General features: G+C 33.3%; 2 protein-coding genes across 2 annotated transcripts in view; one reads left to right on the forward strand and one right to left on the reverse strand.

Annotated features, from left to right (window-relative positions):
* LOC145296687 (leucine-rich repeat-containing protein 34-like) overlaps positions 1-19,777 on the reverse strand; it is a 272,980-nt gene that overhangs the window by 192,426 nt on the left and 60,777 nt on the right. The window lies entirely within an intron of this gene.
* LOC145296686 (E3 ubiquitin-protein ligase UHRF1-like) overlaps positions 1-19,777 on the forward strand; it is an 84,755-nt gene that overhangs the window by 39,904 nt on the left and 25,074 nt on the right. The window contains exons 5-10 of the mRNA XM_080142641.1: positions 5,498-5,713; positions 6,322-6,449; positions 8,294-8,480; positions 12,513-12,636; positions 18,730-18,837; positions 19,670-19,774. Of these exons, the coding sequence (XP_079998767.1) occupies positions 5,498-5,713; positions 6,322-6,449; positions 8,294-8,480; positions 12,513-12,636; positions 18,730-18,837; positions 19,670-19,774 (868 nt within the window). The remainder of the gene's footprint in view (positions 1-5,497; positions 5,714-6,321; positions 6,450-8,293; positions 8,481-12,512; positions 12,637-18,729; positions 18,838-19,669; positions 19,775-19,777) is intronic.

Below are 19,777 nucleotides of genomic sequence, written 5' to 3' on the forward strand. Positions count from 1 at the left end.
AGCTTTCAGTCAGTCTCTAAAAACAATGGATACCTCCTGTAATCAAAACATTGAGAAAAAAAACACAAAAAAAACTAACGTAAGGTAAACGAACGATGAAAACGGAAAAACGAACACATGAAAAATGGCTTAAATAAGCCTGTTTCGATATTAAAATTAAAAAAATCGGTGGGTACCCGAGTGTTTTTGGGTGTGTGGTCAGGGGTGGATAAGCGAAGTAAAAAAAAAAACAGAAAAACAAACGTTACGTGAAAAATGGCTTAAATAACCCTGCTTCAATATTTAAATTTAAAAAATCAAAAAAAAAAAAAAAAAAGACATCTTACACCACGATTCAAACCCAAAATGTTTAGATAATGAACCAACATGCTAATCAACTGACCTAACGCGATGTACATGAAATTTGTTCAGTTTCTCAACTATTTAGAGTAAATCAGGTCATGACGTCATCTGGCGCATGCGTAGAACTGCTCGTCGTCACAAGAAGACCGTTTTTGTTGCGACAGCTAAGAGAGAATTTACTGAAACCACCCAAAAATGCAAAGAAGCACAGAAATTAGGAACCCGAGACTTCTGGAAAATCTACAAGAGTGTAGTAAATAATGGGCAATCAACAATTCCCTCACTATCCAACAATCATGAGGTTGTTTGCTCTGCAACTGAGAAGGCTAACATGTTTGCCAGACGGTTTGCCGCCAACTCCACACTGGATTCTGCTAACCACCCCCTCGCTGACTTTCCTTTGCAGACAGACGCCACACTAGACGATCTGAAAATCACCCCTGCTCAGGTGCATGCTATCATAAGAAAGCTTGACACTGCAAAAGCATGTGGACCTGATTTCATCCCGGCTGTGCTATTAAAAAAGTGTGCTGCCGAAGTAGCTCCAGTTCTCTCCGAACTTTACAACAAATGCCTTAATGAATCTTGCTTTCCTGCCTGCTGGAAAACTGCTTCTGTAGTTCCAGTTTTCAAGAATTCTGGCAAAAGAACTGACCCAGTAAATTATCGCCCCATTAGCCTCCTCCCACTTTTCGCCCAAATATTTGAGACAATAATTAACCAATCTAGTCCATCACCTTACAGATGCCAAACTTCTGACTGACCAACAATATGGATTTAGACAAGCCCGTTCCACAGCAGATATCCTAACTGGACAAAGCGGGGGAGGGTAGAGCGGTAGCTCTAGATATATCTTAAGGCTTTTGACAGGGTATGGCATGAGGGTCTTAAGAAAATCAGATCATACGGCATCACTGGAAGAATACGTAACATAATTAGATCTTTCTTAGAGAAGAGAAAAATCCAGGTTGTCCTTGACGGTCGTACATCTAAACAATATGATATAAATGCGGGAGTGCCTCAGGGGTCTATCCTTGAACCTCTGTTATTCCTAATATTCATAAATGACCTCCCTGACAAAATTGTCTGTGAGATGGGTATGCATGCTGACGACACCACGCTCTATAACAGATACGACAGGAAAACAAATGAACACAAAGAAATGGCAGAAACATTAGAGGATGACCTCCGATCCGTAGTGGAATGGGGACAAAAATGGATGGTCACATTCAGTGCTGCCAAGTCTAAACTTGTTTCCTTCAATAATTACAAGAAACCTTCCCTACTGCCAATAGCAATGGCCAAAGACTCTTTATCTGAAAGTACATCTTTTAAACTCCTCGGCCTAACGTTCACAGGAAACATGAGTTGGAACAATTACATTGAGAACGTTGCCAGGACCGCTGCGGAGAAGTTGAGTTCTCTCTACCATGCTAGAAAGCTATTAACGCCTGAAAGTATCCTATACCTCTATAAGGCCACCATTCGCCCATGTATGGAGAATTGTCATATTTGGGCTGGTGCATCTGCCACTAGTCTCTCGCTCCTAGACAAGGTTCAAAAGAGTCACCAATTTTATAGGTCCTGAACTGTCAGCTAAACTTCAGCCTCTGTTCCATCGACGAAATGTTGCATCCTTCTGCCTGTTCTACAAGTATTTTAACGGTGAATGCTCTGACGAACTGCAAGCAATTGTGCCCCTTCAACGTGAATATCCCCGACAAACCCGACAAGCAGGTAAATCCCACCCCTTCACAGTAGAGATCCCTAGATGCAAGAGAGCCTTCTACTCCAGTAGTTTCTTCCCCAGAACAGCTAGACTTTGGAATTCCCTTCCGGATCCCTGCTTCCCCGACTGTACCAACATGCAGAAGTTCAAGTGTAACGAGAAATGACATCTTGCTGCCCAACTTCCTACACAGTTCCCCTGATGCTTATGTCTCTGATAGTAGCCCCCGACAACAAAGTGGCAATGTGCCTTGTTTGGGGTAAAAATGCAATAAAAAAAAAAAAATTTTTTTTAATTTAAGGCAGGACTTTGCGGTGGCCAATCCATAATTTCAAAATCTTGCTCATTAAGGTAATGCATTACCACGTTTGCCTTGTGATATGGGGCATTATCTTGTATAAAGCTAGCCCTATTGAAACCTGAATTCTTTATGATTGGCACAACATGATCTTGAACAATATTTTTATAGATCTGCGCATTTACACGGGTTTGTAAGCGTTGTACTTTGACTAGAAAACATTCCAAATACCATGACGCTTCCACCCCCAAACTTGACAGTTTTCTGAGTACACTTTGCATTTAATCTTTCACCAATACGTCTCTTTACATTGTTTTTTTCCATCATTTCCAAATAAATTAAACTTGCTTTCATCACTGAAAAATATTTTTGCCCAATTTTCATATGTCCAAATTACATACCTGTTTGCAAACTCTAATCTCTCCTTATTCTATGAACTAACAAGTGGTTTCTTCCCTGGGGTTCAATTAAACAGCCCTATTTCTTGCAGTCATCTAGAAACAGTCTGTCTTGACACATTAACACATGAAGTACTATTCATAACCCTTTTAATTTCTGCGAAAGACTTAAAACGGTCATTTAATGACATGCGCTGCATTATTAGATCTTCTCTGCGAGGTCTGCTTGTTTTAAAAGCACTATTTTGCCATTGTATCATTGTAGGATTTAATAACCTTGCCTACAACACTTTCTCTGAAATTTCTCTAACTTTTTTATTTTACTTCAGTCGAAGTTCTCAAGAAATCAAGGGGCCCACAACCAGGGGCTAACACTTGAAGTCTATATGAGATACATAGTTATTAGAATGTTCCATTAAAGTTCTTTATCTCTCAAACACTGAGTTAATAAAGAAATTGAGAACATAATTTTCCTCTCCCCAATTAACCATTTTTATACATTGTAGTATATCTTTCATGTTGGTCTCTTGGTCTTACTGGATTCCAGGACAAGAATTTATCTAGTCTGGTGGAGTATCCAGCTTCGTGCTATTACTTGAGGTAATATCACTTGGAGAAGGTGCACCATTCCTCGGAAAAGCTGTGGAGTAGCCATAGTGAGGAGATCTTATTTGGGCTGCGAATACTATGTGATTTTTAATATTTAGTCAGGGTTTACTTCTATGGAAAAAGTATTCTCATACCAGATTGTTCTGGCAAACCCCTGTACAGAGAGACCTTAGACACTCGAGGATAGTGTCTAGTAGGCATTCAAGTCTAACCGGTGTGCATTTCTTTGTGTAACTTCAAAATAGATTGTCTCACAGAGTAATCAAGTTTTTGGCGTTTCGCCATGGTGCCAGCTGATGCAACGTTTACAAATGACTAAGACTTATTCTTTAGAGCAGTGGTTCTCAACCTTTTTTTTACTCACGGACCCCTTTTCCCTTTTTAGCTTGGTGGACCCCTTCATAACTATTGATCATAAGACAATCTTCGATTTTTCACTAGTATAAATTTTGAGGTTTTAATAATCAAAGAAATATTATATAATTAAGCTTTATTTTTAAATGAAAACTAATTTAATGGGGTAAACCTGGAAAATAGAAATATAGTTAAAATAACTTGAATGATTGAAAAAAAAAAAAACTATACAAAATTACAGTAGAAATTAAATTTTTAATAAAAACTATTCTGAGTTGGTTTTCTTCATGGGCCACCAAAATATCGTTGCGGACCTCTATTTTATGTTTTGCCTGTGGACCCCGGTTGAGAACCCCTGCTTTAGAGGAAGTAAAAAAAATTTGAATATAGCATACTGTTTACATTGTTCTTAATTTTGTCCCTTACTTTTTGATGTTCCTATTTTTAAAATAAATAATTGTTATAATTTTTTTTCTATTCTTTGCAAATGATTCAAATTTTAGTATTTTATTATGGATGATAACGACTACCAATTGTCAAAATTTCAGCTTTTCACAGTTATTTCTAACAAATATTAGGTTTTAAATTTTTGTTTCTTAGTTTTGGACGCGACTCTGTGTGTGTATGTATGTATATATATATATATAATAAATCAGTCACTTTCCATGGACAAACAAGTTCCCGTTTTTTAAAGAAGTGGGAGGGGGGTATGTATTTTTCTTTGATAAGAGCAGATGAATTTTTTTAGCTATGGTGGATGATCATCTAGAAATGGTGTCTCGAAAAAGAACACTGGTCCTTCATTACCTCATTGGGTTAGCATCAGAAAAAGCATACAACCTATAAAAATCTTTCTTCAATTAAGGAAGCGACTACCATATATTAACATGCATGCAGAGATAATCACAAAAGAACAAAAAAAAAAAAAAGAAAGAAATTCGACTTGGCTTTTTCGATTGAAATAAGACATTTGTTTATGATACTTTCCAAAACACACCTGCATCTGACTTTTTTTTTTCTTACAGTTTCTCTCGTCTGTCAGCACGGGGTCACACGTACATATCATGCCAGCACACCTTTCCAGTCTTCTAACAATGTGGTGTCGTTTTTGTTTTTGTTTCCTCCCTGCTTCCCCCACTTCTATCCCTTCACTGCGATATCACTTAGCACACTGGCTTGCTAAATTACATAGGTATCTTGTGGCGGCTACCACTATATGTAAGCGGCTCTGTTATGTAAAGAAACAGAATCAGAAATAAATTTGGTTGTCAATTTCTAAAGGCATCCAACACCTGCATGTAAAACGGATGTTAAATCAAATATTATAATTATTAGTGTTGGGACAATTAATTGGAATCGGAAAAAACCAGAGCTTTTTGGGGTATCGGAATCGGGGAAAATTTGACCTTATATTTTCCAATGCCAAAACAGATTCCTTTAATCATCTATTTTATTTGATTTTGTTTTTTATAAATCATCTTCCACTATTGATAGTAATGATAAAATAATAAACATTTAATGATTTAAACTTTCAGTAAGACTAAAATCTTTAGATCACCCTGTCACAAGTGTGTTTTTACGTTTGAGAAGATACATGTACATTTAAGATGTTTTTACAGTATTCAGGACAAAATAACAATTTTATAGTAAAATATTTAGAGATTTATAAAGAATCGGAATCAGTAATTGTATCGGAATGAGAAAAATTATTGGAATCGTCCCATTACTAATAATTATGTAAATGTTAACATTTATTTTTTGTTCCAGCTACGAAGATGATGATTTAGTGACATTGACGTCAACTCAACTTCGACCGCGAGCTCGACAGATTATCAAATTTAAAAACATTGAAATTGGACAAAAAGTGATGGCCAACTATAACTATGATGCACCGGATGAAAGAGGTTATTGGTACGACTGTATTATAACTGGTAAACGAGACACGCGCACTATCAAAGAATTATATGCAACTGTATTTATTGGGTAAGAATCTTTTCTCCCCCCCCCCCTCTGATTCTTGTAAAAAAAAAAAAAAAATCTGTTTTAACTTATTTGTTGGTCATCTCTATTTTGCTGTAACCATTCTGCAAAGTTGGCACAAATTAAGGATTCCACCCATTTTGTAAATTATGTCTTAAAGAAGAAGAAAGATCCAAATGTAATCCATGGACTTTAATTTTAAGTCGATCCAAATATTTCTATAATTGTATCTTAAATATTTATTTCATCAACACATTATCCTATGGCTAGCAACAAAGTGTAGTATCTGTTCTGATATTTCACTTCATCTTTTTTTGTTCTTGGTCAGTAGAAGAGAAATCCTTCTAGATTAAGGCAATTTTTATTTTTGTTCCTATCCAAAGTGCTCCCTTTCTATCCAGAGTGCTCCCTTTTAGGGAGCTGGATTTTCCCCACATTAAAAACCAACCTCGTGTCTAATTCTGCCTTCGTGGGAAAGCAATTAAATAGGAACTAAAAGTGAAAACTAATTTTCTACTCTAACATTGTTCATAGGTTGAGGGGATAAAATCTTTATTTTTATATTTTTTTATTTATTTATATAGATTTTTTTTTTTTTTTTTTTTTTTCAGTGCTGATCTGACCCCTTTGGAAAATTGTCAGCTTTTATTCCGTGATGAAATTTTTGCTATTGAGACTCCAGGGTCACAATTTAATGAATGTGATGCAGAAAAGAATCCTGGAATTTCTCCAGCCAAACGTAAGTTAACTTGTGTAAATATATGGATTACAAGTATGATTTAATGACAATTTCGGAACAAAAATTACACATTTCTGGAGCATGTAATGTGTGAAAGTTATTTATTAAAAGTACTATTGAAATTTCTGTTCAAATATTGAGCTTCATCTTTGCTTTTAGAAATTGATTTCTATAAAATAAATTTTAATTCCTGATATGATAAAAGTATATTTTATGAATAAACAATTAGGGACCATCTCGCATTGTCACCTTAAGGAAACTAAGGGACATAATTCAACAATAATTCAAACTTGTAAGAGCAGTTTTATAATGCCTATGATTTGCCAGTAATCCCAATATCATTTAAAAATGATTTTATTGGGAATAGAGCATTACTGTAGAAAACGAAATGATAAAACAAGTGTAAAATGAAATACTTTACAAGTTTTATATTCAAATAGTTTATAAAAAAAATCTTTTGAAGAAACATGTCCTTTCATCAAAAGAAAAAGGAAACAATTTAACTGGCATTAGTTTACATTATTTTTTTTTTTAAATTGAAGAAAGTTTGTCAATCATTTTGAGTTTTAAAAGAACAAGTGTAATATAAAAATTCATTAAATTTCAGCAAAATGAACCTCCAGGTATCAAATGGAATGTTATTGGAATATTATAATATAAAGAATTCATTAAATTTCAGAAAAATAGGTAACAATATTTAATAAGTTAGGTGAATAAAAAAGAAAATAGCAAGTGTCAAACATTAAACCAACACTGAAAATTTACAAAAAAAAAAAAAAAAAATTGGGAAACACTGGATATTTAACATTTAAGAAGAATGTCCAGTCTAGATAAGCATATTGAATGTAAAAATGAAAACAATAAATTTAGAAACAATTATGTAAATGAAGTTCGTTTTAAATAAAAAATTAAATTTGTTATGCGGAAATCTCCACACCTTTACTGGAAAGGTCTTCCTGATGCTGGAGAGACGTTTATTCTTAAACTTAAGAAAATATCATATTTGGAGTTAAATTATGATAGAAGGTAATGTTAAAAAAAGAGTATTTTCATAGCACCCATTATTCGCAAACATTGTAATAACTATAAAATTGTTTGTAGTGTTTTACAAAAAAATAAAAATACTCACAAATGATTTTATTCATCCAAAATTGTTCAATATTACAAAAAGAGTAAAAATGACCTTTTAATGTTTATTCTATTTTGATATTATCAATCAATTTGTAATTTTTTATAATTTTAAAAAGTTATTATTTTTGCTTTAATCTAAAACGAGAGTTATTGACAGCTAAATTATTTAAAAAAAAAAAAAAAAAAAAAAAAAAAAAAAACCTGAAATTTTTCTGTACAATTTTTTGGTTATTGTCTAGAATTTAACCTAATTAAAAAAAAAATTTTTTTAATCTTTCTGGTGTATGTGCTCTTCATGGAACAAAAAAAGATTATATTCCAAAAATCATAAATTGATCAAGTTTTTTTTTTTTTTTTTTTTTTTTTTTTTTTTTTTAACTAAGAAAATCAAATTTTAAAGTAAGACATTTTGATCCACTGTTCCACAAGGAACTCTCGATATTTTAAAATTAATATGAATCCCTACAACTAATAAAAAAAATTATTTTCTACAAAAAATAAAACTACTTGATCAATTTACATTATATTTAGAATATGGCATTTTCATTTGATAATGGGTACATACATTTTTTTTTTCCTGGGTTGAACTTTGTGCAAGTAAAAAATTGGGTACAAGTTCAATGTAAACGGTTGATGTTTATTTTTGTTATACAAAATGACTTTTTTCATTAAATTAAAAAACTTAAACAAATAATTTTATTTTTCCTCTCCAGGCGTAAATAAACCCGAGTGTGATTTCTGCAAAGATAACCCCAATCGCAAATGTCGGGAATGTGCGTGCTCAGTATGTGGTGGCAAGAACAATCCTGAGAAGCAGATTTTGTGTGACGAATGTGACATGGCGTATCATCTGGATTGCCTCAAACCTCCTCTCACACAAATTCCAGATGTAGACGAATGGTACGTTTAGTACAGTTTTTTATTGAACACACGCACACTGGACTTGTCGAAAATTCCCCATCTATTAATATATTAAAAAAATCTATATGATGAAACAAAAATAATCAATTTTTTTTTTTTTTCTTTGAATTTTAAGGAAAAAATTAAGCAAGTAGAAACCATCTCATGTCATCATTTTGAAGAAACTGACATAATTCAACAATTCAAACTTGCAAGAGCAGCCTTGTAATGCCTATGATTTTCCATTAATCGCTTTAAATCATTTAAAAATGTTTTTATATAAATATATATATATATATATATATATATATATATATATATATATGTATAACTACTTAAGTGTAAACAATTTTTGGAATATGACTTTTTATTAAGGTCATCAGGTCATGATAGAACGGGTGGGGAATTTTTTTTTTTTTTTTAATAAAGGGAGAATTTTGTACAAGAACTATTTATTTTATAAAGTATAAATCAATCCTATGGTGAAAAAAACATTGCTAACAAAATCAGTTTACAAAGAAAAAAGTTTATTTTGAAGTTATTTTTAAAAAAAATTTTTATTTCACTTTTCTCAATGTTTTATTTTGGTTTACTTTTTATTTTTTTACATGGTGGTCACCACCTATCAAGGCCCGGAAGCCACTCGGTGATAAGGGTTATTGCAGGTACAGTAATCAATGGGATAGTTTCATAGTAATCGTTAGTATTGGAGATTTGATAAAGTGCCTTACTTAAGGGGGTGGTTCATCAGGAATTTGTTTATGTTGGACTTGAAGACATCCAAGTTGTAGTCAGGTGGGAAACAGGCAAACAGAAGAGAGTTACACAGGCGTGCACTTCTAAGAAAGAAGCTTTGTTCATGGAATCTACGTTTTGATTTAGGCACAGATAAAGAGTGGGGAAAATTATTGACAGTAGTTGCAGCTAGATGGGTGTTTATCGTGAAAGATTGGCGAGGGGGGACGAGAGATTGGAGCTCAGACGAACACTTGCCATGGAAGTAACGATAAAACAAAGATAGGCTTGCAACGTCTCTTCTGTAGGAGAGAGGTTGTAGGGAAGGGAAAGGTGCATCCACCCACTAAGCCACAAAGGTTATTTTGTACTCTGTCAAGGCAAGATAGGCTATTTTTAGCAGCTCCTGCCCAGATGTGGCAGCAACTTGGCTTTTATATAGATAGAGGATTGCATCAGTAGTGAGATATCTTCTGGAGTGGTAGAAGGATCCCACCATTTTCCCAGCGACCTTGGCAACGGACTTGATGTACGTGTTCCATGTCAGATCAGGAGTAAAGGTTAAACCCTGAAGCTTGTCAAAACATGGAGCCTCCCCAAGACGAGAGCCATCCATTTCAATTGATGCCAGATGGGGATCAGAGTGTTGATGATGTAAAGATAGGAGCTTGGTTTTAGATGCATTAAAAGTAACCAGCCACCTCTTTCCCCACTGTACCACGCGCTCAAGATCAGAGGAGAGAGAATCAGAGAGAACTTTGTCATTTACGGCCTTTAATGTGTTGCCATAGATGGTTGTGTCATCAGCATAGATGTCAATGAATGATTTAAGTATGTGTTTTTGGGGAGATCATTAATGTAGATCAGGAAGAGAGTTGGACCCTTGAGGGACTCCAGCATTAATACTGTGGGCTTCTGATTTCTGCCCATCAACCTCTACTCTTGAGCCTATCAGAGAGAAATGATTTAATAATTGAGAAAACATTTCTAGTTATACCATAGCTGGAAATCTTGTGAAGTAGGCCTTTATGCCATACCTTGTCAAAGGCCTTTGATATGTCAAGAGCAATTGCCCTAGAAAGGAAGCCTTTGTCGAGATATTCACTAATCCTATGAGATATAATCGTTAGCACATCTGCTAATCTAGATCTAGCAGAACAGAAATTATTTTTTCTGACAAAGATTTAACATTTCTCTAAATATTTATCTTACCAATAATTATAAAGATTAAAACAAAAATTTTGATCTCTGTGATTATAAAAAAAAAAAAAAATCCTCATAATGTAACAAAAGTTTTACTAATGTAGATATTTATATTTTACAATTGTTAATCGTTTAAAATCATTTTAAAATGATTTTCTTTATAAAAATAAAACTACTTGATCAATTTACACAATTTCTCTCTCTCTCAATACACTCACTCTATGAGTTAATGACTTTGCCAAAATTAGTTTATACTCACTCTTCGAGCAGTGTAACACAGTACCTGGCTATGTCATTTTACATCTTTACCTCGTTACTTCCACTTTACAGTTTGGATGAAGAAAAATATTTGAAATTTGGGGGAAAATATTTGCTACTTAATATATACTTGCTAGTAAGTAACTATGATGTATTTGTTTTTATTCATAAAATGTGTTCAAAAAAAAAAAAATTTTTTTCCTCTCTTTTTCTGAATTTTAAAGAAAAAGTCACTTAGTTTTTAAAATGTTTTTATATTACTTTGAATGTATTCAGTTAAAAAAAAATCCTTTAGTGAAATTCGAATTAGATATTTACATCATAAAAACTACTACCGTAATAATGTGTATTCTGTCTATTTCTTTTATGTCAACCACTCACTGTTAGCATGCAGACTGACTGCAAAAACTGCTTAACATTTTAATAGTATATAGATTTAATAAATTTTCTGTTTAAGGATGGGAGTTAACTAAACTAAAATGTTATTTGGAATTAAGATTATACTAGCTGTACCTACCCAGTATTTGGATTTAATTTTGAAAATTTGACCTGACAACTTAGTGTTAGATTTTTGTTTGTTTGTGGGTTTTTTTATATATAAAAAAGCACTTTATTTAATTATTGGAATTATTTTTATTTATTTGCAGACCATCATCCTCATATTTACAGTTGTTTAACAATGTTTCAGCCAACTATTCCTCTGGCCAAACGGTTAACCACCTGATGAAGGCCAGAGGAATAGTTGGCCGAAACGTCATTAAACAACCACTGTAAAGATGAGGATAATATACAAATTATTCATCTCAATAAGAATTTCAATTAATATACCATTCAGTACAAACCTGACAATCGTAAGCTCAGATCACAAAAAAAATCCTTGGCTTTATACGACCAAAAAATCCAATCTTGATCGCCCTTTGGGGTCCCTGGCGCAGTGGATAGACAGTGAATCAATCTCTACAAATCTAGGTGAGAATTGTCTGAAAATATTGGTTTCAATCCTAGCCAAAGCCGTCCAGAGGATTAGTTGACAACAACAACTATGGAAGGCAGTAATTACTGAAGATACAGTTAAGATTCATCATTCTTATCCTGTCGCGGTTAACCACTTGACAAAGGCCAGAGGAATAGTTGGCAAAAATGTTAAAGAACAACTGTAAAGATGAGGATAATAGTTCGCAAATAAATAAACAAAAGCATTTGTCTCTATGTTTCTATGTCTGGCTAAAACTAAACAAACGACAAAACACTACCTACAAAGTTTTTTTGTATGGTGCTCCGGATCAATAATATCAAAAATTTAGAAAAACACTCATGCTTTCACCCTAAAGTGATGTAGATTTTGTCGGAGGTATGTCGGCTTTCCAGACAGATTATTCACTAAGTAAAGAGAAGTAACTCTGATGTTTTAGTCGAGTTGTTAATTCTCTTATACCGACTGAAATTGACTGCATGGAGAAGAAAGAAGTGGGTAGAGAGAAGGTTTAAATCAATGGATAGGGAAGAGATAGAAGTTTTAATAGTAATATATTAAATTTTTTTTTTTTTTAATGGAAATCACTCCAGACAAGGCATGGAGTCACTTGATGTAAACAGCTAAAAAAATACACTACTTCAAGATCAAAAACTTGCCAACAATAAGTATTAAACTGAATAGATTCTAACTCCGAAAACAAATTCTTTTCACTTTGTTAGAAACATCACTTATAGAATGTGAGGACTAAAGGATAAACAATACTGGGTAACCCTGTGAGTATATGTATGCACAAGAAAATATTGATTGCATGTTAAATGGGTTTTGTATTTTTCAAATTATTTGATATTGTTTTATTTTAGGTATTGTCCCGAATGCAAGGTGGACGATGATAAAGTGGTCAAGGCTGGTGAGCGATTAAAAGAAAGCAAAAAAAGAGCCAAGATGGCTTCTGCCAAAAATCCAACAAACAGAGATTGGGGAAAGGTTAGACATTTTAAGACTTTTTTATTGATTTAATCTGTGAGACTTTAAATTTAAAGTGTTGTAGGTTTTCTCTGGATTCCAGATGGGGAGAATGACTCAAAGGTTTCAAATTGAAAGAAAGCAGAAGACTTAAAGATCAAAGAGACCTCCATAAAATTAACGAAAATAACAATTGAACAACTAATACAAAAGATGAAAAGGAAAAATGACAATGCAACAAATGGCAGTTTAGATGAAGCAGTAATGTCTTGCCATAAATTTTTGACAGTACACCCCAATTTAAAAGACATGAGAGATTACTCTTTTAAGTTTTTATTTTCCATACAGAAATTGTGGATTCATTCCTGCTTGAGTGGGATTTATTATGTGCCATTTTGTTTTAGAATGTCTTGACTTTTGCTCTCATGCAACAAATATTACAGTGTTTACATTATGATGTAGTTATTTAATGACTTCAAGATTGAATTCTTCCTTTTTGAAGATGGTGGGTTTATTCTTCAAAATCTTAATAAACCAAATAAAAGTGTTGCATGGATTAAATAGAATCAATTATAAACTGTTTATTCACAAAATATACACTTACGAAAGAAATTGATTTGCAAATAAGATAGAATTTATTAAATGTTTGAAAATATTACAAATCATTAAAACCTTTATTTATATATATATATATTTCAGAGGAAACATAATTTAATTTAAATACCAAAAAAAAACAAAGAAATGGGCAGGTGAAATTAAAATTTTCCCTAAGGCCTTATCGTCTGACCCTCTAAGAGGAAACGTCAGAATGATAGATTAAAAACTAAGAAAACGAATGAGGGAAGAGGGGAATTTTGGTTACAGTTGGAAGAACAGTGGAGAAAAAAAAAAAAAAAAAAATCACTGTTCAGGTGGTTTTAAATCAATGAATATCTCCAACTGATGTCTAAGAATCTTTTGTCTACACAGGCTAGGTCGAGAGTTGTTAATAACTAACGCCTCAATGATATTGAGATGATAGTTCGAACTAGCACTGTATAAAACAGAAAACCACCCATCGGAATATTGATCGGCACACCTATTTATACTCAACAGGTGATCGCCGATGGCAGACTCATGAGCCTGGGAGTGCCCGGATGCTCTCGAAACCTGGTGTAGTCGAATATCCCGAGGGATATGTTGGGATATTCTCATTTCTAATCTTTGGGACGTTTTGCCAACGTAGTCAGCTCCACACTGACAAACGAATTTATAAACAACAGAGTTCTTTTGAATGGTTGGCAAAACATCTTTACGAAAAGAAGAGAAAAAGGTTCGAGTTGTGTAAACTACTCTAAGCATAGTAGCTGGAAAACATCGTTGAGTAGCAGAAGAAATCCTTTTAACAATATGAAGGCCATCAGGACCCAACCATGGTAATTTTAGATAAATGGGACAACGTGATGGACCAATATGTTTACCGCTATTAAATGTAGTAATTTTACGTTCAATAGTAGATTTTATTATATTAATGGGATATCCATTATTAAGAAAAATAGTTGTAATTTCACCAAGTTCCGTATTAAGACGGTTTGGTGAACAAATCATAAGTGCACGATGCGTAAGAGCACTAATGAGGTTTATTTTTCTAGACTGAGGGGCAAAAGAAAACCAATTAAGATAGAGCCCTGTAAATGTAGGTTTTCTATAAATAGAGGTCTCAAACGTAGTACCAACTTTAGAAACACGAACGTCGAGGAATGGGAGAGAGCTACAGTCTTCAACCTCCATAGTAAATTGTAAAGATGGATGCAGGTTGCAAAGAAGACGAAGAAACTGTTCAGCTTCGCTCCGAGAGGGAAAGCATGCAAAAGTATCATCAACGTAGCGTGTGTAGAATGCTGGCTTAATAATTTTGGAAAATAATTCGTTTTCCAAAAATCCAACGAAAATGTTGGCTAACGAAGGACCAAGAGGGCTACCCATTGATATCCCATCAATTTGACGGTACATAATGTTGTTGAAACTAAAGGAGACTGATTTAGTAGCAAGTTCCATTAGTTCAACAAAAATTCGTTCAGGAAATTGTGGAGATTTTAAGGGGCCACGGTATAGATAGTCAGCACAAATACCAATGGTTTCATCCAAAGATATATTAGTATAAAGACTATTAATATCAAAGGAAGCCAAGAACTCGGTATTTTTAGATAAAGGTAATTTTTGTATCTGAGATACGAATTGAAAAGAATCAGAGATACAATGGACCGAATAAAAAGAAAGCACAGGTTTAAGAAGGTCAACTAGCCATTTACCAAGTTCGTGTTGTGCAGAACCCAACATAGATAAAATGGGTCGCAAAGGAATGTTGGGTTTATGGACCTTGGGTAAACCATACATTCTAGGCCTTTGAGAACCGATGGGTCGGATTCTATCATAAATCTCCTTAGAAATAAATCCGCTTTTATGAAGTTGAAGAAATCTTTTCTGGATTTTTATTTCCATACGAAAAGTATCATCATGGCATAAATCACCCAAACGGAGAAACTTACTTTTATCGTCCAAGATTTGTAACATTTTGGAGATATAATCCGTTTTGTTAAGTATAACAACGCCCGATCCTTTATCCGGGCGAGAAAGGTAAATGTCGGGATTAGACCTAATTAATTTTGCAGCTTCAAAATGATTTTTCTGCCAAATAAAATCACTAGATTTAGTATTTATGGCAGAAAACCTCCGACCTAATTCGCCCAACTGAATTTTAACACTAGTTAATTCATCAGTAGAGATAGGCGAATGGTGTTTTAATTGAGTATACAATAATTCAATTTCACTAAATACTGAGATTTTATCAACAGAAGGGGGAGGAATGCAAAATTGTAAGCCAGCAGATAAAACAAATTCTTCTGTAGTGGACAAAACATGAGAAGAATAATTAAATATATGTTTATCCAAATTTGTTATAATCCCAAACTTCTTAGTAATTAAATTTTTTAAATATTTATCATAAGAAGAAGTACATTTAATACGGGTAAAATTATCGCCGATGGATAAAAACCTAGAAAAACGGAGTTTATCAAAGAAAGATAGTTCTTTCCAAACCATGGCCCAAAGAAAAAGGTGTTTACTACGTAACGAATTATATGTATCAGAATTAAACAGGATTTCATCTTGTAGGAAAACACGTTGAACTGCCAATGTATTTCTACATTTAATTTTAGAAATACGATGGCAAATATAACCGGGAGCAACATGATTTAGGCGGCAAGATTTAAGAAATTCCATCCTACACTTCAAAACGATTAACTTATTTTTAATACGTATAACTTTGTTTAACGTTTTGATAAATTGTGAGTTGTACCGACCTCGAAAATATGTAAGTAAATTTTTGGTACAGCAGAATGGAAGGAGAAATTTCAGAGGAAACATAATTTAATTTAAATACCAAAAAAAAACAAAGAAATGGGCAGGTGAAATTAAAATTTTCCCTAAGGCCTTATCGTCTGACCCTCTAAGAGGAAACGTCAGAATGATAGATTAAAAACTAAGAAAACGAATGAGGGAAGAGGGGAATTTTGGTTACAGTTGGAAGAACAGTGGAGAAAAAAAAAAAAAAAAAATCACTGTTCAGGTGGTTTTAAATCAATGAATATCTCCAACTGATGTCTAAGAATCTTTTGTCTACACAGGCTAGGTCGAGAGTTGTTAATAACTAACGCCTCAATGATATTGAGATGATAGTTCGACCTAGCACTGTATAAAACAGAAAACCACCCATCGGAATATTGATCGGCACACCTATTTATACTCAACAGGTGATCGCCGATGGCAGACTCATGAGCCTGGGAGTGCCCGGATGCTCTCGAAACCTGGTGTAGTCGAATATCCCGAGGGATATGTTGGGATATTCTCATTTCTAATCTTTGGGACGTTTTGCCAACGTAGTCAGCTCCACACTGACAAACGAATTTATAAACAACAGAGTTCTTTTGAATGGTTGGCAAAACATCTTTACGAAAAGAAGAGAAAAAGGTTCGAGTTGTGTAAACTACTCTAAGCATAGTAGCTGGAAAACATCGTTGAGTAGCAGAAGAAATCCTTTTAACAATATAAAGGCCATCAGGACCCAACCATGGTAATTTTAGATAAATGGGACAACGTGATGGACCAATATGTTTACCGCTATTAAATGTAGTAATTTTACGTTCAATAGTAGATTTTATTATATTAATGGGATATCCATTATTAAGAAAAATAGTTGTAATTTCACCAAGTTCCGTATTAAGACGGTTTGGTGAACAAATCATAAGTGCACGATGCGTAAGAGCACTAATGAGGTTTATTTTTCTAGACTGAGGGGCAAAAGAAAACCAATTAAGATAGAGCCCTGTAAATGTAGGTTTTCTATAAACAGAGGTCTCAAACGTAGTACCAACTTTAGAAACACGAACGTCGAGGAATGGGAGAGAGCTACAGTCTTCAACCTCCATAGTAAATTGTAAAGATGGATGCAGGTTGCAAAGAAGACGAAGAAACTGTTCAGCTTCGCTCCGAGAGGGAAAGCATGCAAAAGTATCATCAACGTAGCGTGTGTAGAATGCTGGCTTAATAATTTTGGAAAATAATTCGTTTTCCAAAAATCCAACGAAAATGTTGGCTAACGAAGGACCAAGAGGGCTACCCATTGATATCCCATCAATTTGACGGTACATAATGTTGTTGAAACTAAAGGAGACTGATTTAGTAGCAAGTTCCATTAGTTCAACAAAAATTCGTTCAGGAAATTGTGGAGATTTTAAGGGGCCACGGTATAGATAGTCAGCACAAATACCAATGGTTTCATCCAAAGGTATATTAGTATAAAGACTATTAATATCAAAGGAAGCCAAGAACTCGGTATTTTTAGATAAAGGTAATTTTTGTATCTGAGATACGAATTGAAAAGAAATATATATATATATATATATATTCACACATACACTTTTTTGTATTGATTTTCATATTAAAAGCCCTTTTCTCTATTTAAAAAGAAAATACAACTTATATAAGGGTTGTGGAGTTGCATTCATCTGCAAAAGATCTAGCTAATTTGTATATTCTTTTAAACATTCATTTTAATTTCCTATTATTGTCTTCGGTTTTCTTATCTTTAGTTAACTGTTATGTGTAATTATATTCATGCAGATATTCTATATGATTTATACTTATATAATATTTGTGTAAAAAGGCTATAGTAAACACTAACCTTTTATGTATGCATATATAGTTGTTTAAAAAATTTTGCCTACTAAACGCCTAGAGTTTTTGGTCTACTGCCATGAAACTCAATATATAGATGATTCAAACCCATGCAAAACTTTATATTTGGGTTTTAGCTGGGGAAAATTGGTGCAAAAGTAGAAATTTAAAAAAAAAAAAAAAAATGAAATTTGCCGGGTGAAGGTTGAACGACAGCATTGCTAATATGCATGCGTAACGTAATAGCTATTGGTTTGTTTTAATTTTTAGCTTTGCAGCAAACATGTCTTCATGGCTCAGGCATTAACATCAAAGGAAAAAGTAAATTGTAAGCTAAACACTTTGATTTCAATTCTCGGTGGTAATGCACAACTCATTAAAAAAAAAAAAATTAACTTTTTAAATCATTACTATATATTGGGCCCAATATAACACAATAGTAAATACAAAATCTGCATTAATAAAAAATATCATATTTAAGCATATTTTATGATCGGGCAAAGCTGGGTGGCCTGCTAGTGTGTGTGTGTGTATATATATATATATATATATATATATATATATATATATATATATATATAAAACCTAATCTGACTAAAATTTTGTATGGTCTTTTATAAGGTGCACCAAATTAAATATTGTGATATTAATTTGATGCAGTTAGGAATTAATAGGGATATTTGCTGCAAAAATGTGCACAGATTTAACTATATTCAAGTATCAATTTGGCATAAAACACTCATTCTAAGTCCATGGGTTTTGCCCGCTTTTATGGGCTATAAAATCTAGTTTGAAATAATATTGGTTGGAAGCCATAATGTTGGCAATGCATATGGCAGTCAGCACTCCCAGGATATAAGTATACTCTAACTATAAGGTTTAATGTTTGTCTGTTTTCAGGGCATGGCTTGTGTTGGTCGAACGAGAGAATGTACTCTTGTTCCACCTGATCATTCTGGTCCAGTTCCTGGAGTGGAAGTTGGAACCATGTGGAAATTCAGAGTTCAGGTAAATTAATTATAAATTCAGGATGTTTTCATTACATTTCGGTGCTAGTGCACTTATTGATCCGCATTATTTTTTAAATGGTATTTTCAAGTACATATGTTTTTATTAAATTTTAAGGTTAAAGTATAAAATGTTTACACAACACCCTCCTGTCCCCATGCTAAAAATGGCTTTCTAAATAATGTTATTTCGGCACGGATCAATAAATGCATATCTACATTTCTTTTGTTCACTTTGCCTTTTATACATATTTTTCTTCATTGAACGTTTCTATAAAATTAAAGTCTGTTTTACATGCTGGCATGTATTGGACAGCTTTTAGAAATTGACTTCCAAACTAACCTATTTCTGGCGAGGTTTTCATTTATCATTTTCTCTCAAATCTGTCTTTAACCCTCATAAGTTAAGTTTCATGTCTGATATGCTTTCCTCGATTGTCGGTGGTAATGTTTTATTGCTTAGTGAAAGAAGTTCACTGCATCTGTTCCTAACTTTTGTAATCCCACTAGAACCACCTTGTCTTGGTTTTACAATTGTATTACAAAAGAAAAAATTAATCTCGATAGCTTTGCCATCTCGATAAACTGTCATCTTGTCTTTGTCTTACACTTCTTGCATACAGTTAGCTAAATTTATCATAAACTAATTCTAAAATAAAATGTCTTCTAATAAACCTTTCTACGCACAAAAAAATTTAATTAATATTTCCCTCAACTTATAATCATGAAAATGACTTCGTTGTATTTTTCATTTTGTAAATTTTACAATCTTGCTAATGTTTTTAACAAGTTTTTTTTTTTATATAAACAAAATTGAAAATATTTTCTCTCAGGTCAGTGAAGCTGGTATTCACCGTCCTCATGTGGCAGGTATCCATGGTAGAGAAGATGTTGGAGCTTTCTCTATTGTACTTTCTGGAGGTTATGAAGATGATGTGGTA

This window comes from Euprymna scolopes, chromosome 17 (genome assembly GCF_053919585.1).
Source record: "Euprymna scolopes isolate OS-2025 chromosome 17, ASM5391958v1, whole genome shotgun sequence".
NCBI classification, from domain to species: Eukaryota; Metazoa; Mollusca; class Cephalopoda; order Sepiida; family Sepiolidae; genus Euprymna; species Euprymna scolopes.